The 27,923-nt window shown below is 38.8% G+C and overlaps 1 protein-coding gene across 5 annotated transcripts in view; it reads left to right on the forward strand.

Moving 5' to 3' along the window:
* Positions 1-27,923, forward strand: part of ZFHX4 (zinc finger homeobox 4) — a 179,984-nt gene that overhangs the window by 145,830 nt on the left and 6,231 nt on the right. For 4 of the 5 annotated variants that reach the window (XM_081214310.1, XM_081214309.1, XM_081214312.1 and 1 more), the window contains exons 5-11: positions 1,747-1,815; positions 7,505-7,621; positions 13,821-13,954; positions 14,166-14,366; positions 15,101-15,218; positions 15,749-21,136; positions 27,821-27,923. The exon at positions 27,821-27,923 is cut by the window's right edge and continues 2,677 nt beyond it. In XM_081214310.1, the coding sequence (XP_081070436.1) occupies positions 1,747-1,815; positions 7,505-7,621; positions 13,821-13,954; positions 14,166-14,366; positions 15,101-15,218; positions 15,749-21,136; positions 27,821-27,923 (6,130 nt within the window). The remainder of the gene's footprint in view (positions 1-1,746; positions 1,816-7,504; positions 7,622-13,820; positions 13,955-14,165; positions 14,367-15,100; positions 15,219-15,748; positions 21,137-27,820) is intronic. The other variant, XM_081214313.1, reaches the window with a different exon arrangement.

The raw sequence follows: 27,923 nt of genomic DNA on the forward strand, positions 1-27,923 counted from the left end.
CTTTGTCCTAAGTTGAGAATCTCTTAAAATGAAAGCTCTCAAGGAACTCACAGTTTCTTGGGGAAATAGACATGAATTATATAAAAGTTATCACAATGCATCAAAAGTACTGAGACATATGTATAAGCTAATTGTTCATGAAAGCACAGGGGAGGTGACACTTGCTTTAGGTATTGAGGGAAGAATGAGAGTTTAACAGGAGAAGAAAAAAAGACATTCAAAAAATAAAAGGAACAACATTGATCAAGGCATAAAGATATGAGAGACTGCCAGGAGGAAGAAGTGGCCTTCTTAAGAGACATGTTGATTGAACACGAATGTTGTGATCTTTTTGGAAGTTATTCCTGAATTTATAAGCAAAGACTGATGACAAATTCTTTTTTTCAAAACTAATTTAAGATATAGTTACAAGATAATTGTTTTTTGTTGCTGTTGTTGTTTGGGAAAGGGCCCTGGGTATTTATTATGATTGTATTGTTTTTAAATAGTTTACCATCAAAGGCCAAAGGTTTTGTATGTAGCAGAAAAAACAATTAGTGAAGGCAATGATAGTGCTTTGGTGTGCACTTCTATTTTAAAGGTTAATTATGTGTTTAATTAAAGCCCTCAGAATCAACCACAGATGCTATTGCCTAGAAATATTAGATAAACTTGAGTCTATTTAACAGTGTAAGGATTGTGTGACAGCATTTTTATTCTCTCAACGAGACATGGTCTTTTCTCACTTTAAAGACCATATCACATTTTCCCTTTGTTTGGATTATTTTCTCTTATGGTTGTTGATTATTTATGTAGTTATATCTGTATATTACAAATGAGGGAATCAGGGCTTAAAGAGGTCAAGTAATATGCCGAAAATCCAGTGCTAGGGCCATGATGTTTACTCAAGCAATTTTACTTTCTAGAATGATAGCTCTTGAGATATTACGAGACATTAGATTGGAAAGACATGGAATTCCAGAGATTGTTGTGGAGGCTATTGAAATTGTCAAAAAAGAGATGATGACAGAAGAATAGAGAAGCAGATATGACAAAAGACTTTGTAAAATGGAATCAACGTCATGTGTTGAGTCAGTAAAGAATACGGTGTGGAAAGTGATTTCTGAAGTCTAGTTGTTTGTTATAGATTTCCCTACAACAGGGAACACAAAAGAAGAATGGAGCTAGGTGAAACCTATGATTTCTGTCTGGGGATAAGTTTAGCAATCCAGGATATTGCCAGCACTTCTGCTCTGGAGCTCACCTAAAAGATCAGAATAAAGATGTTGATTTGATAACTTGGACATATTCTTCAGGTTTCTTCAAGTGCTTGTTTTTTGCTTTGGTCTCTCACATCAGCTACCATATATTGAGTTTTTCTTTTTCTTCTTCTTCTTTTTTTTGGTACCTTCACAGAGAAGTAAAAGTATGCTCATAGTTTATGTAATGTGCCATTGTCATTATAACGTGTAGGCTTGGCCAAATAACCAAGTGGGAAAAATCAGAGTGAGCCTTTCTTGTTTCCATATTTTATCTGTGTTATTATATTCGCTGTGTGCTGCTGATTGTTGAGAATTAGATCTAATCTTGCCACTCCCTGGGCTCATTTTTCCAGCCACTAGGATGTAAGGTGTGCCAGAGATTCACCTGAGTTCTGCCTGATGCTTATCTCTTTGAAAGCCAAATTTTGGGTTCTTGTGATACTGGCTGACACTGCAGAGCTGAACATGGCATGCTGATTACCTTTCACTCTGATGTCCTCTGCAGAAACTGCCTCTTTGGGAGCCAGGACCTGTGAGGATGATCTTACAGAGCAGCCATTGAGAGCAACCTCAGGTAATTGGTCTTATTCTTGTCTGTCTTGAATGAGCTACATTTGTTACTCTCATAATTTATGTAATGAACTATCTCTGGAACTGTTCTAATTAGAACTGATCAGATCCCTTATACAAATACATGAAATTCTATATAGAATATATCAATATTATATATATTAAATCAAATATTGGCTTGGCCAAAAAGTTCGTTCGGGTTTTCTGTAAGAGCGGATGAAAACCCGAACGAACGTTTTGGCCAACCCAGTATATAACAAATAAATTAAATCAAATGTAGCCAATATTTGGATGCATATGTAAAGCAATTTCTTCAAGAACAGGTAACTTCTGCTGGATAATTTCTCACATCTACATTTACACACAATGAAGTTTTACCTAAATGGTCAGTTTTACACAATGTATAAGTCAATAAGCTGGGTATTATTTTTCCCCAAGTCAGACAACCTGGATGGTGGAGTTAGTTTTGGTAATTAATGAGTTGATTGGATTTTTACCGCCCTGTCAATACAATCACTAGTTCCTGTGCTTTGCATGCTTATGTGTGTGGTAAAAGATGGAGGCTATGCCTTCTTAGCAGCATTATATTCAGATAATTTAAGGGGAATTTCACCCATGTTGCTACAACACACCTCATTTATTTCTGCTGTATAAACATGATTCCGGTTTCCAGATTTATACAGTTGGAATAATAATGTGCTATACAGAACAAAAAAAATGATTATAAAAAGTTCTTCACATTCATAATGGGGTATTGAAATACTTTTAAAAAATTGCAAATGAAACCATTCCTCCAACATAAACTCAGGACTTCCCTCTTAAAAAAAATCTTCAAAGTTAAGTTTACCTTCACCTATGTGTGTCTCATGAATACTTTTTTATGTATAAGTAATTATTTTTTATTTTATATATTATTTTTCCCTAGAAAACTGAAGAACATATTTAAGCTAAAGTAGCATAAGCTCAGTTCTTCCTCACTTCAAGCCAATCAAAAAATTGCATTAATGACTAGATTGAAAGTAATAGGGCAAAAATCAAGACCATGACAAAAATATTAGACTAAAAGATCGCTCCCTCTCAATACATTTCTTTATTGTTTTGTAAAAATAAAAGACACCAAAATTTACATCTTCACTTCAAGCTCTCTGAGAAGCTTTATATTTAGATATTCCCATGCTTTCTGGATATTTTCATAGGGGTGTTCTACAGGGAAGTCAAATATAACAAATTCCAAATTGAACTTCTCTTTTCTGCAAAAACCATTTCTTCTCCTCTTTTAATTGATGACATCATACCACAGACCTAGTTACCTCAAGCAGGAAAACTAGGAATCACCAGTTTAACTCAAAATTGCCAGGAACTGTTGGGCATAGGTTATGAGTAAGGCAAATGAGTTCTCTCATTTTTAGACAATATTACTATACAAATAAATGTTATTTTCAGATTGCAACAAATGTGAAAAAGGAATTAAAAGAGGTAATGTGTAGAGCAGAGGTTCCCAAAGTGTGGGCCCCTTAAAATCAGCATCAGCCCAATCTGGGAACTTGGAAGAATGCAGATTCTTAGGCCCCATCCCAGACTTACTGAATTAGAAACACTGAGGATGGGACCCAGCAATCTGTGGTTTAACAACTCTTCCAGGTGATTCTGGTGCCATAAAATTTGAGAACACTGTACTTGAGAGTTAAGTGCTAGGTAGGAAGTGAAGAAAGATGAGACTGGACTGGTAGACAAGGATCGGCTATTCTTGCCCTGTACAGAAGATTGAGCTTTTTCTTTATGTGATAGCAGTCACTGAAAGATTTTAAGTAGAGAAGTCAAATTTAATTTAGTAGATCATATAAAGGATAAATTTGGAGGGAGTGGGGACTGGACAGGGAGACAATGAAGGGGCCCAGGAAGGCATTCTTGTCAGCCAAGTAGCTAGAATAGGTGCTCCATAAAAAAAAGCTACAGATGTTTGAGTCACTAACCTCTGCTTCCTCTTTACACGGGCTTAAATAGCATGTGGTGTTTTCCTTAGAAGACTCAGAGGGTTTCCAAACCCAAGTATAATAAAGCAATGGGAACCAAGCAAAACTGGTGTTCAGATCAGAGGAATGTCACTGAAGCCGATTTGCTTCGAAATTATATAATTTTGTAGAATAAATTGATAGTAATTTTCCAATCATTTTTTATTATTCAAAGGAAAATAAGCTTCTCATTCAAAAACTTTTCTTTTAAATATAGTCTATGTGTAACTTATAAGATCATCATTTTAGTATGATAAAAATGCTAGGGGAAGTTAACTGTACTGTACTTTTATAGTATATATGACTATAGTATTATTTTGTCTTCTTCCTATTATTTTGAAGCGTTTTAAAATAAAAACGTTTTATCATTTATCTGAAAATTGGGAAGTTCTACTGTACCCTAATGTGCATTTAAGCATAACTACATTCATATCATAAAGTTTAACATATGAATACTATATTTTTTATTTTCCATGAAGCAAAAGAATAATTGAAATATATACAGTGTGAATACAACAATATTATGAAATGCTATAATACTTTCATTATTAACATGTTAATAATTATTATTATTAACATGTAACACGTTGAAGAAATTTATTGATGAAAGGGAAACTGCTTTAGCATCTTTATTTGGGAATTTTATGTTATATAGTATCCTTATTTTGGAATTTTACATAATTTCCCTCAGTTATAAGACATCCCTTTAATACATTTAATGTCATACCCTGTTTTCCTTCTTTCATAAAATTTTCTTCCTTTTTTCATAAGCATCTTACATTTTATGGCATTTTACAGTTGATGAAATGTGGTACTTGAAAATTATTCAATAGAATGTAGCCAACTCTTGCCCTTAACCCCAAATCCAACCTACAAGGCTTTCTAGAAAAAGTGGTTTCTCCATGTGAATACTCTTGACTCTAAAGCCTATTTACAAAATGAATGTCAAATTTATTTCAAAAACTCTCTTTAAGAATGAAAGTGACTTTTTACTTCTGACTTGTAGGAAACTTTATGGTGTACATAAGTTACCCTTTGATTCTTTTTTATGTGATTAAAAATTCGCCAAGTTCTATGGCTCCAAAGAGCCTACCTGTAATAAACAGCTTTCGCCTTCAAAACCACAAAACAGGTCTGAATTGCTGGAGCATTAGAGCTAATTGACTGCCTACTTCAAAGGAAGAACAAGAAAAGTGTGGGGAGTCACAGAAGCTGAGGGAGTGCCAGCAAATCCACCTCTGGAGGTTATGAGCTGTGGCTTGGAGGAGCTGTGCAAAGTTATGGCCTCAGAACTGCTGTTTGCGATTAAGTTGATGGGGAGAGTCTATCCCACAATCTCTCCCTGCTGCTGACACAGAGTCTTTGTTCACATTCAGATTTCTCAAACTGTTGCCAGGGTCAGGCTGAGGTCAGACACCACAGTGATGTATAGAAGAACTTGTCTGGGAATTTCTCTCACACTTAAGACACATACCAGAAAAATGAAGAAGAGGATCCTGCAAAAACTGTCTGATGAGACGCAGATGATTCTGTAGTTTTTCTTTTCGTACCTTCACAATCTTCGTTTTCTTCTCGTGACGCACAATGTTTTATGAACATGAGTTGTGATAGCCCTTACAATTTTCTGTCCCCTCCAGATAAGGACATGCAGTAGCACTCTGATGCCTCATTTTCCTAGCCCTGGGGGAGAGGTCCAGTAAATCTCCTCCAAGAACTCTCGCATCCCTTCTGCCTCGGGCCGTCCGTAGGTCGCGGGCCTGACTCTGGATGTCCCGTCACGTGGGTGGACTTGGCGGGGGACACAGCCTAATCTAGTCATGCTCTCAGCCTCCCAGCCTCCCAAACTGAGCCAGGCCGCTGTCCCCACCCAGCCTGGCCCCCTGCTGGGAGGAGGGAGCCTGGGTTTGATCAGTGATTATCACCGACAGGTGAAAGCAGGCTACAGCCAGGAGGAGGGTTGATTCTTTCTTCTTCAAGTACAATTTCCACATGTATTGAAAGGGAAGCTGCCCCCAAACCCTCCGATGACCCACCCCTCCCCAAGGATCTCCCCTCTGCTTTTGTGCAGTGGCAAAGTGCAAATATGGAATCAAGAGATTTGTATGGTGCCTTTGAGGACTTAACAGTCGAAACAAACTCCGGTTTCAAATGTATTAAGCGTCCTTGTTTTTCCCCTTAGTTTTTTTTTTGGAGTTTCCCCCATTGAGCCCAGAACTGGCCCCTCTCTGTTGTTTTCTGCTTTCATAGTTGTAGAGCATGGCTGGCAAGTGAGGCACTAAATAGCAATTTTTTCTTTTTTTTTTTTTTTTTTTTTTGGTGCTCAGCTGCTACATATGACAGTGGATATTTCATTCTGCTGTCAGAACGTTATTAAAAAAACATGGGGTGTGGAGAGGGCCATGATTTCCCCTTTCAATCACTATAGCATTTGCAATGAAAATTTTATGCAGTGTGTAATTTTCAGTTAATGCCTGACACTTAAAATGTCCGGAGCTGCGTTTTGTACGGTTCTTGAAGGGTTAATTGTATCATGTTCTCTGCATAAAAGCTCTGCTTATCAAAAGCAAATAGAAGAGTGTATGCAAATGGGTGTCGATGACCTTTTGCCTTTCCAGGGTTAATTTATATGGTCATTAAAGATTTTATGAAATTGAGTAGCCTGGTGCTTCTAATCCCATCTTACCTTCTTCTCCTAATGTATGTAATTCCTACCTGAACAGGGAAATATGATTTTTATTTTTTGTGCTGCAATGAAAACAGCATGCCATGCTGTGGGGAGTTGTGAGTCTGGTTATCTGGCATTACTCAGATTGCTAAAAATTCATTAAAATGTGACATCAGCACAGTGAGAGACAAATGATCGCAGGATGAAAGAGAACAGTGGGCCTTTCACGGATTAGTGCTACACAGACCCAGCATAGAGGCTAACTGCATAAACAGATTAATCCACCAGCAGCGGCATAGCTAAGATTTACAGAATAATTAAATAGGGTTGAGTTACTATGAGGATTTCCATGTAATCTAGCTGGTGTGAAACCCGTGAATGAGGTGTGGGGTGATGTGGTTGTCATAGAAGTATACCTTCTGTCCTACGCCCCGTATAGCTCCCCCTATAGAAATAATAAAATAAAATCCCAGTGTAACTGAAGTTTTGAGATCTTACTCTGACACGTTCCAAAGAATTCCTCTGGGGTCTAAGGGCTGAAAGGCAGGAGTAACACCTGTCTTACATTTAACCCATCATTATCACATTATTGAACTAAGAAATTTTTCTGAGAATTTGGTTCATTCTGCCATTTATCCAAGTCCATGCAGCAGTGGGTTCATGTAGCTTAGAAGGTTCTACTATTGAAATTACAAAATTGCCTTACATCCATTTTTCAATCTTTTCTGTCTTAAACTGTATTGCTTTGAAAAGATTTCCATTAATTTAGTACAGGCACATTTTCTCAGTGGATATAAAAGAAGTTGCTTGAGATTAAAAAATAACAAAACAAAACCTGCATTGGTATAGCCAGCAGGTTCTAATAGTGACTTTTAATAAATTCATGCTCTTTTTTGAGAATGAATGTCTGCAAATGATTCATAAATAACAAAGTTCTTAAATGGTCACATAGTTTATTTTCATGTGTGTTTTTCTAGGGCTTTCCATCCAACTGACTGGTCTGTCTTTCTTAACAGAAGAACAAAGTGAGGAGACAGAAATAGCTATTAAACCTACAGCCGGGGCTGACGATGATGAGAAAGACACAAGTGAAAGAGACAATAATGAAGGCAAAAACTCTAATAAAGACTCTGGTAAGACACTAGAATCTTTCACCTTTCCTTCCCCCACCTCCATTCCCTGCAATCTGCTCTTCCTTCACTGCCCCCCCCCAAAGCTTATTAAAAGCTTTTATTCATTTTAAACTGTCTGAACATTCCCACTACTATTCATTGCATGTGCATTTTGCATGTGATTTCTATCAGTAGCCTCCCATTGACCTATTTTTAATCATAACCATCTGACAGAATAGATGTGGATAAGTTGAAGAATATTGCAGGACGACCAGCGAGATTATTTTTTAATCAAATCAGTTTGTGTGCTTGTAATTTTTTAAGCGCCTTTCATTAATCTTAGCTATACTTGTGATTCCTCTGATGGCATATTAATTTTTCATAAGCACAGGATTAGATATCACTTGAACTTTTTCATTCAATCACATGTGCTCCCCCCCTCCCCAAACCACATAACCTTAAAAATAAATGTTATTTTTCCTTGCTTTTTTACAACTTACACTCAGGAATTTGCCCTTTTTAAGGGCATCTATTTGAGGCATTTCAAACAAAATCCAGTGAAAAAGTTTACAGATGATTCAGCCTAAGAAGAGGAAATATCATTGAGAAGGGATTAGGTGCTGGTAATTTTGATCTTCTAGAATAGACAAATCCCAGTAATGAAAGCTACTGTCTTTGAAAACAAACCTTCGTGTCATGACATTTACTTGTGCACAAACAAACCCTAGGCCAGCATCTGGTGTGGATACCTAAGGCTTTTTCTGTGTTTGATTTGGCAAATATATGACTTCATCCATGCTTTGTATGTATGAGATGGAAATCTATGGTCCCAATGAATATTACATTGGCTACTTTTGCTGCACGCTATACCTAGTTTTATTATGTTGGACTCATTGAAGCAGAAGAAGTGCTGAAACGGGTTCAAGCCTATTAGTTTCAGGTAGTCATCTATCTTTTCCTTGAATTCCAATGACAGCCGCATCTAAAGAAGCTTGTTTTCACTGTGAAGACATTGGGTTGTGCAGAAAATGTCATTTTCACTTGCAAGTTTATTTAAACCTGAATTATCCCATATTTGTGATTCAGTCTTTGCATATCTAAGTTTTCCATTCCCTTCAAAAATTATTTGAAGGGCCTCCCTGATAACCACCCCATACCATTCAATGCTGAATTTCTCTCTGGAGTCCAGTGAGAAGAGTGCCATTTAAATTTGCGTCTAGGATATAGTGGCGTGGCTAACATATGATTCTAATTTGATTTAAACAAAGAGGATCTAAGGTTGGTTTTGAGCCTAAAGCAATGTAAAAAAAAAAAAAAAAAAGATGCCCTAGCTGTATATTAATGCAGTTCCTGAGGTCACTGACAAGGAATTTGAAGTACCTTGTGATCCGTTAAGGTCAAGGGTAGTGCCATCTAAGCTTCATTTGAAAAGAATTGGCAATAGCAAGGAAGTCAGTTTAGGTCTAGGATGGACCTCATCAAGGTTAGCTGATGGACTGCTTCAGGGAGGGCAGTATTCTGCTGCCTTCAGTGGTGATTTTCTCACAGTGGTGCCAAAAGTGATTGCGGACCATACACCCACCCAACCCCATTCTTCAGAAGAATGTGTAAAACACACAGGACATTGGTGTTCGTTGAGTGTTCATGTAATACATAAGAATGTGATATTGTGCTTGGCTTTAAGTAACTAATACCTTGTAAAGGATGCGTTGTGGGAATCTCTTGAAAATGGCTCCAGTCTCACCAATGAGGCAAGAGTCTTACTTGGAACATACCACAGATGCAAGGGCTCTATCTCCACCAGCCCGGTTTACTGTTCTACATAAATAATGGGCTCAATCACTCCTTAACGGCCTGGTGAGTTATTGTCCTTTCTTGGGCATCTAATTGTACCATCTAGACAGGACTCGGCATGTGAGAGGATACAGACCATTGGATAATGATAGTTTTCTAAAACACATTTTTATCCCTGTAGAAATGCCTCCCCAACTACATCTGTAGGGATAAAAATGGGCTTTCGTACCAACTCAGAGCAATTACTGAGATGCTAATATTTAGCCTTGAAACCTCTCAGACACCAAGACAGTTATTATTGACAACTAACATGAACTTCTAACAAAGTTTTCTGCTTTCTACATTGAATCTGATTAGGTGAAACAATTATTACGTGGATTGTTTTCCTTGTAAGGATTTCTAATGACTGAATGAGCACTTATGTATGTATTGGTTTTCTTCCTGATGTCAGTTATAAATGTTAAAAATACTGGCAAATTTATAAGTTAATCACTATCTTAATGTGTTAGATGGGAAAACAGTGTGACCCCACTTTAACACAGAATTTTTTAGACAGGAAGGAATTAACACATGTTAGGAAGATGGTGTTTGTATAAGCTGTTGTACTGTGTTGCTGACATTAATCTCTAGGACTAGAGCTTTCAAAATGAGACTTGGCAATATGCAAGTTATATTTGTTGAATATTCATTCATAATAGAAAAGCCTCCTAATGCCTCATTTATATTGTCATTTAAATCTAGTGCCACTTTAGATTAATTATAATCCAAATTATAGCTCTCTGTACTACAAGAATTAATATAGAGTTTATCCAGATTAATATATTTGCATTGAAAATGTAATATGTCTCTGCCATGGCTAAGGGGACCACTTTTTAATAAGGGAGTAAACATGAGGAAAGATGGAAATTAACCTTCATTATTGCAATTAAAATTATCCTTTCATTCTAGTCTCATTAGAAAAAATACTGTACCGGTAATTATAATTTAGGCTTATTTGGAGTTGAATAACATCTTCTGTTATATCCAAGTTTTATAGTATTCAAACTTTATCAGATGCATTGATTCATAAATAATAACTCAGCATTTTGTTATTTTTTTTTTCAAGATTTGCTTTGAGTACACATTTGTTATTGGATTTTCCTCACTTGTTATGAATATAAACCATTTTACAACGTTCTGTATTTTAGGGATTGAAAATTTATTAAGTAGGCAGCATCTGAATTGAAATGAATTATGTCATTTTTATATTAGTAATCTCATGTAAGTTAAATAATCCCATAACTGACAGATAATCATTGGCTCATCTATTTGGAAGTCCTTACTTGTAATTAAGCTTCATGTTTTCGTTAAAAATGCATTAAAATTACATTTTTTTTTTTTTGAGGATAGTGTGATGGCCTTAATAACACAAAATGAATTATGATCTCATTTCACAATTTTGTCTAAGGTAACAAACAGTGTTTATTTCAAGTAAAGTTGTAAGCATAAAATATGAATAATCAGAAAACTTAAAACCTTCTTAAAATTAATTGGCTTTACTTAATATAAGATATTTCTAGGATAAAACAATTCAGAGAAAGACACCAGAGTTGATTTCCTATAATTTACCAGGGAGGCCGTAATACCTGAGATGGTACCCCTTTGAGTAGAAGAGGCACGCATGCATAAAATATAATGTCCCTAATTTTTGCAAGTAATCCTGGTGACCTGTTTTATCTTCAAGAGTCTGTTTTTGTCACATGTTATTGCATCTTAGCATTCTCTGCTGCTGCCTCTTATCAGTGACACACATTTCTGGGGTGCCTAGCTAGAGTTAGGGGGTCTAGACTTTATTTATAACTTCTTCTCAATTTAAAATAAGATGGTCTTTAGGAAGTTCCTAGCTTACATTAAGATCATGGTTTAATTAACTAAGTTAATTAGCCAAAAAATCTCAAAGCTGACCACGTAGGTGGAATACTATATCCAACAGTTATTTCAATGGCTATGAAATAGTGACCCTAAAATTTAACTCTTTTCTTGATGCAGCATGAATGTCCCTAAATTCAAAAGCAATTATATTCTTGATGATATTAATGGACATAAAAATAATATGGATTAATTATATCAAATATGTACACCAGTGTATAGTAAAGTCTTAGTAAAATGTTTCAAACCTTGAAATCAATGTTCTTTTGACTCTTTATAGTACTACTATTAGAAGATATATGCTTATAAAAATAAGGCCATACTTATACATTTAATAGATTCAGAAGTTTCTGGAAGGTTTATTCTCTTTGTGATGTTCCTGAGGCCTGCAAGCAACAAGAGTTGTGGAAATTCTCTTTTACCTTGTGTGTGACAGTCTTTGATACCATAGGGAACTGGACCAATTTATTATTTGGTCATGTCTGATTTTCTCATGTACACAAAAGAATGATAGGGGAATATGACATAGTATTATTTTCTTAAGGAAGCATATTCTTACTCACTATTAGGAAACTTTTGAAGAAAAATCTTCCAGTCTCACAGGAAAAAAGCAGCTGATAGGCATTTGCTGACTTAAATGACAATCATGTTTTACAACTTGATCTGACACCTGAATCAGTAAATTTTATTTGCAAATTTTATATATCATATTGTTTTCTTAAGTGTTTATTTTTAACACTTTAAAAATGATAGCACAAAATATATTCTGCTTTGAGAATTTTGCTTTAGATGAAAGACATCTTTTTGATACCAGAATTAATTATGAAATAAACCTTCCTGTTTTTGACATATCTTTAGATATCAAATACTTGGATATTGTTTAATCAATGTAATAAAATTCTTTAGTCTATCTCGGATTTAAGTTCATCCAAATACGATAAATTATTTTTTCAAATATCTAGAAAGAATCTAAATTTCTCTAAGATATCTGTATATATAGGACAAATGTACCAATTTAAATAAAATCTAGTGTTTGTAAATCTAGAAATCAGTAGCAGTGCAATTGGTTTGGAAATGTAACACTAATTCTGTACCTACCGCAAACTCCAAGGGAATAAATTATTGTCATTATGTCATTTAAATTCTAGTTTAATTTTGGTCTCCTCAGAGTCAGATTTACTTTTAAATTTCTTTCAGAGTTTGGAATTTCTAAAATTATTTATATGGTACAAAACATGCATCTCCATCCAGGAGAGAAAAAGAATGTATTTTTTGGTTCATTTCTACTTTGTTTCCATAACATCCTTGACCTTATTTTTAAATTAAAACTGGGTTATTTTGCAATAAGGTATAATTTGTTCATTTATATGAACCGTATGTGGATTGAAAAAAAAATCAAGATAAATCTTCATGCACAGCATACAATCAGATTACGCCTATACTCTATATTTACGCGGGGTCTGATAGCAATCAATGGTTTAGCTTCATTGCATTTCAAGATGTATTTGCACCCAGTTGTCCAGTGATAGTGTCCTCACCCTGGAAATAATTTAGTTGCAAATTGACTGGAAGATGGTGAAAATTGAAAGTTAAAATTAGAAATACTCATAATAAACAGCAGAAAAAAGGTCAGATGATGCCGCGCTATGATGAGATTGGAATGGCTGGTAAATGAGGTTTTGTGTTTGTCGTGAGATGTATGTGACATGCCTACCCAATGTCACTGTAATATGCAGCCTCGCAGAGGAGATTATCGGGAAAATTGATGCTGGAAAGAATTTTCTGTTAGATTGGGAAATTAGAATCACACTCTCTCCTTTGATGTGTGTGAGGCTTCTATACATTATTATGTTGCTCATCTAGGCAAAATTTTAAACCGTCTTTTAACACCGAATATTCAGATTAACCTCATAAAACAATTGTCTTCTTGATTTGGACTACAATGTTATGTGCACAGCCAACTGCTGAAACATCTAAAGCAAAGAATAAATCACAAAAAAAGCAGCAGTGGATATGTAATGTATAATTTTAAAATCCTGCATTCACCATGTAAAAACACTGTTTTCATTTGTGAATTATAACCAGTCAGCTCTTCTCAGAATTTTGAAATGTTTTCAGTGTCCCGGAATTTTAGAGAAGAGATAGGTAATTAAACGTTAGCAAAAATAATTATTTTCTAAGTTAGCATTTGCGAATGGGAGTAGATTTGCTTTAATGTGATAAAGGCGTACTGAGACACCAGAGAGCACGTGTTATTGATGAATCTTTCAAGGTCACCTACGGTTATCAAAATATGAGACAGGAGCACATTTTAAAATATATAAAGTCTGCTTGGTTAGTGGACAAAAAGAAGTGCAATTCTTGTCTTTTGAGATTAGCATCATATAAAAGTGCTTTTCTGGTTCTTCGGTAATTCAGTGGATTTAGAGCCAGAGATATTTGGAAAAAATATTTTTTTCTGATATCGACATTGTTAGTCTTTTAAAATTGAGGTGTCCTATTCTTTTTTGGGCATCAGGAATAATCACACCAGAAAAGGAGCTAAAAGTCAGTGTGGCAGGGGGAACCCAGCCACTCCTGCTGGCAAAAGAAGAGGATGTGGCAACAAAAAGATCAAAACCTACAGAGGACAATAAATTCTGTCACGAGCAGGTAAATGTGTTTTCTTTTTCCCTGTACTGTGTAAACTTTTTTTTTTTTTTTTGCCCTTGATAATTTTAGAGCCTCCAAACCATTCCATGCTGTTGAAATGTATGTAGACACTATGACTGGCAAGGTAATTAACTCTTGGTGTGACTTCTAATGCTTGAAGTCATCAAAATCCATTAACTAACAGTCACCATGTTTATTCAATATTTTCCAGTTCTTTCAGTGTCCTTATTGTAACTACAATAGTAGGGACCAAAGTCGTATCCAGATGCACGTTCTGTCACAGCACTCAGTGCAGCCGGTCATCTGCTGTCCCCTCTGCCAGGACGTCCTTAGCAACAAAATGCACCTCCAGCTGCATCTGACTCATTTGCACAGTGTGTCTCCGGATTGTGTGGAGAAGCTGCTTATGACAGTAAGGATACCAAATGTTGATGCATATGTGACATAATCTCTGTAAAGGTATCAACACAAAATCTGTAATTATTGTTTGATAGAAATGTATTTCTTCTGTGTAAGAGCATCAAGCTCTTACTGTCTGTGTGGTAGGAATCACAAGTAAAGGCCCATGTGTTGTCTCTTGTGCTTTGGAATAAACCCCAAATATGATACAAGGCATAGCTTATTCAATAACACAGATTTTTCAGACTTCTTCTCATGCCTGTAATGTTAATCAAATGTTTCATGTGGGTACCTTGAGTTTCATGGCTATCATTTCTCGGTTACAAAAACTTTCAAACCATATTTCTTAAAAGTTTTCAGTTTTTGTTGGAGTATTGTTGATTTACAATTTTGTGTTAGTTTCAGGTGTACAGCAAAGTGAATCAGTTATACATATACACATATCCACTCTTTTTTAGATTCTTTTCCCATATAGGCCATTACAGAGTATTGAGTAGAGTTCCCTGTGCTATACAGTAGGTTCTTATTAGTTATAAACCATATTGTTTTTAAAAAGAAAAGAAGAATACTGCATCGCAACAGCATCAATCCGAAATTTGAAGAGAGAGCATTGGCCTGTAAGAGTCACAGAATGTCCCTGCTTTGGTTGGAAAAATGTAACTGGGGTATGCTACTGACCAAGGGCAGATGTGATGGAGTCTGTGATTTCTGGGGTACCTTTGCCATGAACCCCTTTGGTTTTCACAGGTGCCTGTCCCTGATGTGATGATGCCCAACAGCTTGCTACTGCCAGCAGCCACCTCTGAGAAGTCAGAGCGGGACACACCTGCAGCCATCACAGCCGAGGGGGCCGGGAAATATTCAGGTATGCCAGCCTTGGACCAAGATCTGTGCAAGACACACTCAGGGCCTTGCATCTGTGATACTGGTCCAGCATTATTACTATCAAAGATTTTTTTTTTTTTTAAAGCACAGAGGAAAAAAAGTATGGCATTTCCAAAAGCCATAGTTTCTAAGGCATATTTAATATCTAGTTATCTGCAAACTGCCCTTGTGGGACCTAAGTATCAATGACCAGGAATATTTTGTGTGTTCTAATTACTAAACATGCCAGTTATGGCCCTTGCTGTCATGCTGTTGGTAGCATACTATAATTACCTTTGACTTATCTTTTTCCCTATGCTGAAATTCCTTGAGGTCAGGGGTGATTTCTTATTCACCTTTATATCCCCAGGGCCTGGTACAGTGCTTGTCATATAGTAGTTGCTCAAATAAATATTTCTTCAGCAATTCAATTAAGCAGAAACCTTTAGAAGCTCCTACTTAACAATATTCATTGGCGTTTAAGCTGTAGACGGCCTTCCTATAAGCGATGTTTATGCTTTATTGGCACAGGTGAAAGTCCAATGGATGACAAAAGCATGGCAGGTCTTGACGATTCAAAGGCTGGTGTGGAAATAAAGAGTGAGGAGCAGAAACCAACTAAAGAACCCACAGAAGCGCCGGAATGGAATAAAAACAGCAGTAAAGATATGAAAATCTCCGACACACTGCAGGATCAATTAAGCGAACAGCAAAAAAGGCAACCACTCTCTGTTTCGGACCGCCATGTTTACAAGTATCGCTGTAACCATTGTAGCTTGGCTTTTAAGACTATGCAGAAGCTTCAGATACATTCCCAGTATCATGCGATTCGGGCCGCTACGATGTGTAACCTGTGCCAGCGTAGTTTCCGTACATTCCAGGCTTTAAAAAAACACTTGGAAGCAGGCCATCCCGAACTGAGTGAAGCTGAACTTCAACAGCTGTATGCCTCCTTGCCCGTGAATGGTGAACTGTGGGCAGAGAGTGAAACTATGGCCCAGGACGACCAGGTCCTAGAGCAGGAAATGGAGAGGGAGTACGAGGCGGACCAGGAGGGGAAGGCAAGCCCAGCAGGAAGTGACAGTAGCTCTATTCCGGATGACATGGGCTCTGAACCAAAGCGGACCTTACCTTTTAGAAAAGGGCCAAATTTCACGATGGAAAAATTCCTCGATCCATCTCGCCCATATAAATGTACAGTGTGTAAAGAGTCGTTCACTCAAAAGAACATTCTCTTGGTCCATTATAATTCAGTGTCTCACCTGCACAAGTTGAAAAAGGTTTTGCAAGAAGCTTCCAGCCCTGTTCCTCAAGAAACCAACAGCAGCACAGATAACAAACCCTACAAGTGCAGCATCTGCAACGTTGCATACAGCCAAAGTTCGACCTTGGAAATCCACATGAGATCCGTGCTCCACCAGACAAAGGCCAGGGCTGCAAAGCTGGAGCCCAGCAGTCACGTGGCCGGCGGGCACGGCGTCGGAGCCAACGTTAATAGTCCCAGCCAAGGGATGTTAGATTCCATGGGTTTAGCAGCAGTAAGCAGCAAAGATGCCCACTTAGATGCCAAAGAATTAAATAAAAAGCAAACTCCGGAATTAATCTCTGCTCAACCTACGCATCACCCGCCGCAGTCACCAGCACAGCTGCAGCTGCAGCTGCAGCACGAGTTGCAACAGCAAGCTGCGTTCTTTCAGCCTCAGTTTCTCAACCCCGCCTTTCTGCCTCATTTTCCTATGACTCCGGAAGCCCTGCTGCAGTTTCAGCAGCCTCAGTTTCTCTTTCCATTCTACATCCCCGGGACGGAGTTCAGCTTGGGGCCAGATTTGGGCTTGCCGGGCTCTGCTGCCTTCGGGATGCCCGGCATGACCGGAATGGCCGGGTCCTTGCTTGAAGACTTGAAGCAGCAGATTCAAACCCAACATCACGTTGGCCAAACTCAACTCCAGATACTTCAGCAACAAGCACAGCAGTACCAAGCCATACAGCCCCAGCTTCAGTCTCAAAAGCCGCCGCCTCCACCGCCGCCGCCGCAGCAGCAGGCCAGCAAATTACTGAAACAAGAGCAAACCGCCACGGCCAGTGCCGACTGCCCCGTCATGAAGGACATACCTTCTTACAAGGAGGCGGAAGAGGTTGCTGAAAAGCAAGACAAGCCAAAGCAAGAACTCGTTAGTGAAGGTGAAGGGCTCAAAGAAGGCAAAGATAGAAAGAAGCAAAAGTCCTTGGAACCGGCCATCCCACCGCCCCGCATCGCTTCAGGGGCCCGAGGAAATGCAGCCAAAGCGTTACTGGAAAACTTCGGTTTTGAGCTGGTCATTCAGTATAATGAAAACAGGCAGAAGGTACAGAAGAAGGGCAAGAGTGGGGAAGGGGACAGTACCGAGAAGCTGGAATGTGGAACGTGTGGGAAGTTGTTCTCCAATGTCCTTATTCTAAAGAGCCACCAAGAACACGTACACGGCCAGTTTTTTCCATACGGAGCGCTAGAAAAATTTGCTCGTCAGTACAGGGAGGCCTACGATAAGCTTTATCCCATTTCGCCATCTTCCCCAGAAACGCCGCCGCCCCCCCCTCCGCCTCCACCGCTGCCTCCAGCCCCTCCGCAGGCTCCTTCCCTGGGGCCCGTGAAACTGCCAGGAGGGGTGTCCGCTCCGCTCCAAGCCCCACCGCCCACTCCCCCGCCGCCCCCTCCGCCGCCCCCGCCCCCACCGCCCCCACCGCCCCCTCCCCCATCTGCTCCCCCGCAGGTCCAGCTGCCCGTGTCCCTGGACCTTCCTCTCTTTCCTTCCATCATGATGCAGCCCGTGCAGCATCCTGCGCTTCCTCCCCAGCTCGCCCTGCAGCTGCCCCAGATGGACACTCTCTCGGCGGATCTCACTCAGCTCTGCCAGCAGCAGCTCGGATTAGATCCCAGTTTCCTAAGGCATTCTCAGTTCAAACGCCCACGGACGAGAATTACAGACGACCAGCTGAAAATCCTGAGGGCTTATTTTGACATCAATAATTCTCCGAGTGAAGAACAGATCCAAGAAATGGCGGAGAAGTCTGGCCTCTCTCAAAAGGTTATCAAGCACTGGTTTCGAAATACGCTTTTTAAGGAGAGGCAGAGAAATAAGGATTCGCCCTACAACTTCAGTAACCCTCCCATAACAGTTTTGGAAGATATCAGAATCGACCCCCAGCCCTCCTCTTTAGAACATTACAAATCTGATGCATCCTTCAGTAAAAGGTCGTCGAGAACCAGGTTTACGGACTACCAGCTTAGGGTTCTTCAAGACTTTTTCGACACCAACGCTTACCCAAAAGATGACGAAATAGAACAACTTTCTACCGTTCTCAATCTGCCTACCCGGGTTATTGTTGTATGGTTCCAGAATGCTCGTCAGAAGGCACGGAAGAGTTACGAGAATCAAGCAGAAGCTAAAGATAACGAAAAAAGAGAACTTACTAATGAGCGGTATATTCGAACGAGCAACATGCAGTACCAGTGTAAAAAGTGCAATGTGGTTTTCCCCAGGATCTTTGACTTGATTACGCATCAGAAAAAGCAGTGTTACAAGGATGAAGATGATGATGCCCAAGATGAAAGCCAAACCGAAGACTCCATGGACGCCACGGATCAGGTGGTGTATAAGCATTGCACAGTGTCTGGCCAAACGGAGACACCCAAAAACGCTCCTGCCCCGGTGGCAAGTTCTGGCTCTGGGACTAGCACCCCGCTGATCCCATCACCCAAACCGGAACCGGAGAAGACGTCTCCAAAACCCGAATATTCCACAGAAAAGCCAAAGCAGAGTGACCCCTTGCCCCTTTCTCAAGGCGCCAAACCAGCACTGCTATCAGCATCCACTTCCTCAGACCCGCCGCCGGCCTCGGCCGCTCCACTGCAGACACCAAAACAACCCCAACTTATGGGAAGACCTCCCTCTGCCTCTCAAACCCCGGTCCCTTCCAGTCCGCTGCAGATTTCCATGACTTCTCTCCAGAACAGTCTACCTCCACAGTTACTACAGTACCAATGTGATCAGTGCACAGTTGCCTTCCCGACTCTGGAACTCTGGCAGGAGCACCAGCACATGCACTTCCTGGCTGCTCAGAACCAATTCCTGCACTCCCCGTTCTTGGAACGGCCCATGGACATGCCCTACATGATATTCGACCCCAACAATCCACTGATGACTGGACAGCTGCTGAGTGGTTCTCTCACACAGATGCCCCCTCAGACCACTTCCTCCCACCCCGCAGCCCAGGCCACAGCTGCTGCTTCCCTGAAAAGGAAACTGGATGATAAAGAAGACAATAACTGCAGTGAAAAGGAAGGCGGGAATAGCAGTGAAGACCAACACCGTGATAAACGCTTGAGAACCACCATCACCCCAGAACAACTGGAAATTCTCTATGAAAAATACTTATTGGATTCCAATCCTACCCGGAAAATGCTTGATCATATTGCCCGTGAAGTGGGGCTCAAGAAAAGAGTCGTGCAAGTCTGGTTCCAGAACACACGAGCGCGAGAAAGGAAAGGCCAGTTCCGGGCAGTGGGTCCAGCCCAGTCTCATAAACGGTGTCCCTTTTGCCGAGCCCTGTTTAAGGCGAAGTCAGCCTTAGAAAGCCACATTCGCTCCCGGCACTGGAATGAAGGAAAGCAAGCAGGTTACAGCTTGCCACCAAGCCCTTTAATATCAACAGAAGATGGGGGAGAAAGCCCGCAGAAATACATTTATTTTGATTATCCATCTCTACCATTAACTAAAATTGATCTCTCAAGTGAGAATGAATTGGCTTCTACAGTGTCAACACCTGTTAGCAAAACAGCAGAGCTGTCGCCGAAGAATCTTTTAAGCCCTTCTTCTTTTAAAGCAGAGTGTTCTGAGGATGCAGAGAATTTAAACGCCCCTCCTGCTGAGGCTGGGTATGATCAAAATAAAACTGACTTTGATGAGACTTCATCAATTAATACAGCGATCAGTGATGCCACCACCGGAGATGAGGGAAACGCAGAAATGGAAAGCACCACGGGAAGTTCTGGAGATGTGAAGCCAGCTTTATCTCCTAAAGAGCCGAAAACTCTCGACACTTTGCCAAAAACAGCAACCACACCCACCACGGAGGTCTGTGATGAAAAATTTCTGTTTTCTCTCACGAGTCCCTCAATACCTTTCAACGATAAAGATGGTGACCATGACCAAAGCTTTTATATCACGGATGACCCCGATGACAACGCTGACCGCAGTGAAACGTCCAGCATAGCTGACCCGAGTTCACCAAATCCATTTGGATCCAGCAATCCTTTCAAATCCAAAAGTAACGATCGACCAGGTCACAAGCGTTTCAGAACCCAGATGAGCAATCTTCAACTCAAGGTTCTCAAGGCTTGCTTTAGTGACTACCGAACTCCAACCATGCAAGAATGTGAAATGCTAGGGAATGAGATTGGTCTGCCCAAACGCGTGGTCCAGGTGTGGTTCCAGAATGCAAGGGCAAAGGAAAAGAAATTTAAAATTAACATAGGGAAGCCTTTCATGATCAATCAAAGTGGCACGGAAGGCACCAAACCAGAGTGTACCCTCTGTGGGGTGAAGTACTCTGCCCGCTTGTCCATCAGAGATCATATTTTCTCCAAACAGCACATTTCAAAAGTGAGGGAGACCGTTGGGAGTCAGCTTGACCGGGAGAAAGATTACTTGGCTCCGACGACCGTTCGACAGCTGATGGCACAGCAGGAACTTGACCGTATAAAGAAAGCTTCGGATGTGCTGGGCTTAGCGGTACAGCAGCCAGGCATGATGGACAGCAGCTCCCTCCATGGCATCAGTCTGCCAGCAGCCTATCCAGGCCTCCCCGGCCTCCCCCCAGTCCTTCTCCCTGGAATGAACGGTCCATCCTCCTTGCCTGGATTTCCACAAAATTCAAACAGTAAGTCATTGCGTGGAGAGTCCGTCTAATTAATTAAATAATATTAGGCAGCCAGTGACATGTAACCAAGAGCAGGGTATGTTGGATCTCTTTTAATTTCAGTAAGTGAAGCCATTATGTTATTTGAAATGTATATTTTAGTGGCTATAGTTAATAACCAGGAAATAAGCCAACCTGAACGTATGCAGAAAAACAAAGACAAGGTAGATCAGAGTCTCAGAAATATATTATTTATATCATTATATCTTTATATTTTAGAAACATTCCTTTAATATACTCATTTCAAAACTGATTTCAAACGGCATTTCAGCACAGGCACGTGGCACAAAATTTGGTATACATATTAAGAAAGTGAAGCGTTAAGTAATATATTCATTGGTTTCCTAATTTATGTTATCTCCAAGAGACACTGATTTTTTTTTCTTTTGGTTTTGTACTTTTGGGTTTTTTTTTTTTCCCCGCTTAAATGCCAGGAAGTTCAAAAGCTAAGGGCCTTCTAGACACAGGAATTCCCCCGCATTACACCTAGGAGGTGATAAAGCATATACATGTAAAGTTTAACTACTAAAAATAGGACTTCTGTGATCATTTGTAATTTAGCATTGCTATATGATTTTGCTTTTGGTAGCATTCATTGTGTTACTTGTTATTTATGTAAATTTAGAACCTTAAAAATACATTTATGTTACTCCACGCCTTTCTACAACCACCCCTAGCCTAGATTTATAATAAAGACAGACAAAATGGTAAAACTGAGGCAATACCCGATGAAGAATCCAATTCTGTGTTTATCAAGAGAAATGCAATTTGTACAGTTTAGGTTTTGTGAGTAAGTATAGGTATCCAATTATCTTAGGCTGAAAAAAATTGAAGATACTGTGCTAGGCATTCATGTAGCTACACATATAACACAAGTTGTATATTATCCACAACGGAAAAAAATGATTCTAATTTCTTCTTTAAAGTAAGTTTTGTTTTCCAAATTAACAGTACATTTAAAAAAATTTTACAAGGAAATTATGATATTCCAAAGAGACATCTAGAATAAACTAATTACATTTATCTAGAAAGTTTCCAAAAACACAAAAGGAAAGCTTTTTTTTCATTTTCCAAATTGGACTTTTACATAAATTTCAAACTTTTCAATTTCATCCTTCTCTATGGTGATTTACATGTTAATGTGACTCTGGAAGATATTCCCATTTTAACTTTTATTTTGGGAGACATGAAAACAATGATATCAAATGACCCCTTGGCTACTGATAACTCATCTGATTGGTTCCCTGTCCAGAATGACTTGTTGGCATTAGAGAGAAGCAGAATGAATCTGCACATATAAAAAGTTTTACCAAGAAAATTTCTGTGAGGTCCTTTCCTTTAATTATCACACCAGCTACCTTCCCCTGCCCGCCTATGAATGTACTAGTCTTCCAGTCTCACTTTATATATCACTGTAATTATTAATTGGTATCTAGAAGAATGTCTTATGTAGAAAGACTCCTGTGATCAGTTACATAAAATAGAGCTTTTCCACATAATGTCTAATGTGGAAAAATTCCATGAGCACTTATATATAAATTTTACAATTAGGTAAAATAGCATAAAATTTGATATTTACAATGGGCTAAGAACACTTGAAGTATCTGTGCCTTTAATCTACAAGTCAGCTTTGACTGATGATTCTATGTAGTCACCCCACTAAGTGGTGGTCAGAACATCTTGTTTTTCTCTCCACTGGATCAGAAGGCCTTTGCTTGGACAACAGGTCCTTCCCTGACTACCCTTCTGGTTTGTCACTCTGAAACTGGTACCCTGTGGGCCTGTACAAGAGAAAGCCAGGAGGGAAGAGAGAGAAGATATTTATGAAATACTTAAACAACCTAACCTTTCTCCTCATTCTACACACCATAAATATAATTTACATCCTCCCCCTGAAATATAGGCCCTTTGTATAACTCTCAGAATTGTGGGAAGATGTTAGAGGCAGGCCCTCCTCAGAGAGCACTATTTTTAAATGCATCAGGTACTGAGGGCACCACGTATCTGCTGCTTCATTAAATCATGGACCAAAACAGACCGGGGAGTGTTATAAAGAGAAAAGGTCCAGGAATATACCTACTGGAATTTGCAATTTCTCTTGAATTAGTTCTTATTTCTGAAGGAGTTTAAACATTAGCACAGCAGAGTTATCAGCAGGATCCCATCTGAGAGCCTGAATTCCCACACTTCCAGCTCACATCTTTTTTAGGTTAATTGATCTGTGGTGGGTAATGCTGAATATTTTAATCATCTCATGGAGCAGAGCTGTGGTTCTCCATCTTCCTATCAGCATCTTTCTACTGTATTATTTTTCATCAAACAAATATCTCCATTGCTGTATGGAAGAAACAGACAGACCAGCTAGGTGAAATAAAAGAAAATTGCTTCTTAAGTAAAATATTTCTGTATCTCTCCCATGCCCTGGGCTCTTGTAACAGTTTGTTATCTATATGAATAAGCTTTGACCATATGATGTGTTCACCTTGGTCCCATTTTAATGGGATTTAGTTATGGAAAAGGCTTCATTTTAAAGACACCCCCATCCCTTTGAAGGTAGATTTCAAGGTTTTGTTCCTAAGAAAATCACTAAAAAGGGACTCCATTGAATGAGATATGCCATAAAGTAAGTAATAAGTGTGATTCCGAAGGCTACACCCCAAAATTAACTTAATTGCAGTGTACATGTTCAGTTTTAGCATTTATCAACCTCTAAATTTCCTGATTTAAATACCCATTTTATTCCTTTTTTGGTAGAATTCCTGTCCTGTTTTAGCAGCTTTAATTCTCATAAAACCTCCTTACCATACTTCCAAGAAACCTTCAAATTATTTAGTCTTTCAAGATCACAAAGAAAACCCCTTGAAGAGTAATATCCATCATGTGTGCCTGCTTTCTGAACAATGACTCAGCCTGTGTTCAGTATCACTACTTACTATCGTTCATGTTTGATAAAATAAATTATTTTCTGCTAAAAAAATTTTTCCACAATTGTCTTTTTCTATTATGATCATATGCAAAAAGGGAAAGTGACAATAGAAAATCACATGCCTGTACACCTGGAAAAAGTTAGAAACCTTTAAATTTACATTTTATCCTTTAGGATGTTAGCTTCTTCTGGCGTTTTCCTCAAGATGACTAGGAAAATAACTTGATTTTCTATTTTTAACATATTTACTTTATTGTTTTAAGCAGTGTCTGATTTTTATATGTTCCATTAGTCTTTGGAAATACTGCCTAACCCAATTTCCTTAAATGGAACTTTAGAACATGGCTTTTGCATTTTTCTCATACTTCAGTGTAATTTACTAGCACTTTTGGGGTAAATCTAGATAAGAGTAGGTCTTTAATAATTTTAGCACAATTGTCTTTGGCCCATGTACTTAATTAGTTTTATTTTCCACCTCAATAGTAAATTTTTCCTCTGGGACACCTAGATCAAAGCAACTTGGGGAAAAGACACTACATTTACGTTCATGGTGAGACAGACATTTTCTTCTGAAAAGCATTACTTTGGGGAATAGGCAGCTGTTTCAGGAAAATAAAACCAAATAAAATGATGGTAAAAACTTTCATCTCTCTGTGAAATTTCAGAGAATTGGAACAGGAGTTAGGGAACAGGAAAGAATGTATCTTTGTAGTTACCACCACTTATTTTGCATCCTGATTATCGTTCAGTTTTTCTCTTCTATATGTGGTTTTCATATATCAGTTAACTACTGAACTTTTGACTCCAAACTTCTACAAGTTTATGTCTTTTATTAGTAGACCCAATGTACATTATTCATTATCCTTAATCTGTATCTTTTTTCCTAAAACTTTTACTTAACAGTTGATTATTTAAGTCAGCTTATTCCTCAAGATGCTGAATTCTTAAAAAATCTCTGGTAGTCTTTAACTATAGTAGTTAGGATTCCTATGGCAGTCTTCTAAAAATTTTCATTACTTCATTACATGACCTCTAGGTAGGAATTTGTAGACCTCATCTGATGGGAAAGCCTGAGTCAACAGCTATTGATCTACTTGCTTTCTAACTACCACTGCTATTTTTTTAAGTCTTAGTTCCTTAAAATGTCTCTTGCCTTAAATTCTCTCATCAGAGAGATAGGTGAGCAAGCAATTTCTTTAGATTTAGGGGGGAAAGCACTTAGGTGGAAGGGGTTGCAATTATTGAGTATGAAGTCTAGATGTACTAGACCCAGAAATAAGGTAGGCTTTATGAGTAGGCAAAAGAAGCTGGCTACCAACATAATATCATTCTGACAATGCAAGGAAGGATCTTCTGTCCTTAGTAAAACTTCTTCTGCCCAAATCACTCAAGCCTGAAATTCTGTAATTAGGTATTAATTCTTCTGACTTAATACATTATCCTCTGTTAAGTGGAAAGTAGCATAGAATATCATGAAATCAGAATATCATAGCAGAAGAAACCTCAAATTATCGAATCTAGTATATATTGATCCTTTTCAAAAATAGGTGTATTTATATCTGTTTTTTTTTTTTTCTTGCAAATAAAATTTTATAGAGAGGCAAGTGGAAAGAAGATCAAGATACCAGGCATCATAGTGCAGGAATAAAGGCAAGGGAGTTGTTGGTTTGGGCCCCCAAAACAACTCCATTGCTTCACAGTTTTGGGCTGTGTCTAAGTCCCACGGAATCCTAGAAGTCTATCATTCTAAATTGGATTAAAGATCCAGGAATTTACCGATTCATTCCTACCATACCCCTGCCAATCTTAAGCCATTTGCTTTTAAATTTATGTTGAATGTGTCATCCATTTTTCTGTAAAATGTAGATACTTGCTATCAGTTTCTCCTGGAAATGCAATGTTATTATTTTCAAGAATTGTTTTTTTCATTTTTAGTATTCCAACTGTTTAACATTTGAAATTGATTCAGTTAGACAGGAAGGTGAATTTGAGTGGCAGCTATAAAATTTAATTTTCCCACCTCCATATCTACCATCAAGTTGTATATTTCTGTCTATCATGTCACTTCACAGCTCTAGGACTCACTTTTCTTAAAAACATGGAATTTTTAGCATCTGTCCCTACTTATTATTGAGGATATTGGGAGACTATTCTTGAACATGATGGATATTCCTTAGAGACTATTACAAATACAACTACAGAAATTATTTCAAAGCAGATCAGAGAAGACTTGGGTGTGGTAAGGTTAAAAGAGAAGAACAGCCAGTAATAAGCTAGGCTAATTGATGGTAATATGATAATGATTGGGGTCAAGTTGAGAGTGATGTTGAGGACTTGAGAGCATCTTGAGTGCTAAGCCTAAGACAGGGTTTCTCAGCTGGATAAAGACCAATTAAGAAAGTTCTTTTTCTAGCTAAATAAATGTGTTTTTGTGTCACTTGTTTTCCATTTGTTTCTTTCACACCCAACTGTTGCATGTAGCATAGAAGTAAGACTTCAGCCAATATTTAAAAGACGGTTTTCTCCACAGCTATGCACTAATAACTGAATCTTCATTTACCTTCTCCTAGTTAATTCTTCCATCAACCCATCAGGCCTCCATCATGGTCCTTGTCCCGATCTTTTGGTAGCAAGCCTTCCCTCGTTCAGGAACGAACCACCACCCAATTAGGTTTCCAGTCTGTTCTTCTTTCAGTCAACTCTATTTGCCTCTAAAAAACAGACTCAGGAAAAGCACAGACGTTTACAATTCCCTTTTCTATCCTGAGCTGTCTTTTAGTTTCTCCCCCAACTATACAATGCCTAAAAATGGCTTTGTAATAGGTTCTTACCAGCCACTGCATTAGATTGAGTACTTGAAATCCGGCAAAGATCTCTTCTATTTCAATACGAGTCATACTGTACCCCACATGTGTCTGCCTACTGAGCATTTAGTTTCCCTCCTCTAATGAGATGAGAATCATTTTTGCCTGCTACAAGCAAACCTGGAAGAAGCATGTTTTGGGGGTGATGAAGTTGTGTGTTAACACATTCAATTCCTAACAAATACTCTTAGCCAAAGTGTCAGGATGATAATGAGAGCTTACCCTGCACCCTTGACACTGCAATCAGGTCTCACCATGCTTGGTTCTAGTAAAGAAGAGCTGTGACTTCACTGTTAGTTGGTTTTTGGTGTCTTCAGTGGACATTTACTGTTGCTATTTAATTAGCTTATCACCTTCTTTATTCAGTGCAAAGGTATTTTTCTACCGGAACTTAGGCAGACAGGTTTCATTTTAGTTGCCACCTAATTATATTTAATGAACGTGGTAATTATCAGATTGCTCCAATGAAGGACAAGTGAGTCTGCCTTCCCAGAGGTACAGTAAAAATTGATTAAAATGAAGAACGGAGGAGGAATCTTAAAAAGTGTATCAATTAGAAGTACCCACTGCTGTTCACCAGGATGTTTTGTTTTTGTTTTTGTTTTTTTTCTAACCGACTGTCATATGATGGGAGCCTTTTGTTTTCTGAGTAAAATCTTGCTCAACTGTGTAGTTTCCATTTCTGAGAGTCACGGTGGGGATTAAAGCTAATAGAAGAAAGATGACGAACCCAGAAAAGCTGGTGCAGATGACTTTTCCTGGTGTGTGTAATACGTCTTCGAGCGCTGTTTAGGGGTTGAGCATCTGTGTGGCTCGGTGCACTGACAGCGGGCATATCTCTGTTATCGTTTGCAGCTTTAACACCTCCCGGTGCAGGCATGCTTGGGTTTCCTACTTCAGCTACTTCGTCTCCTGCCCTGTCTCTCAGCAGCGTCCCCACCAAACCTTTGCTGCAGAC

The sequence above is a fragment of the Mesoplodon bidens genome (genome assembly GCF_964165515.1).
Source record: "Mesoplodon bidens genome assembly, chromosome: 16".
NCBI lineage: Eukaryota > Metazoa > Chordata > Mammalia > Artiodactyla > Ziphiidae > Mesoplodon > Mesoplodon bidens.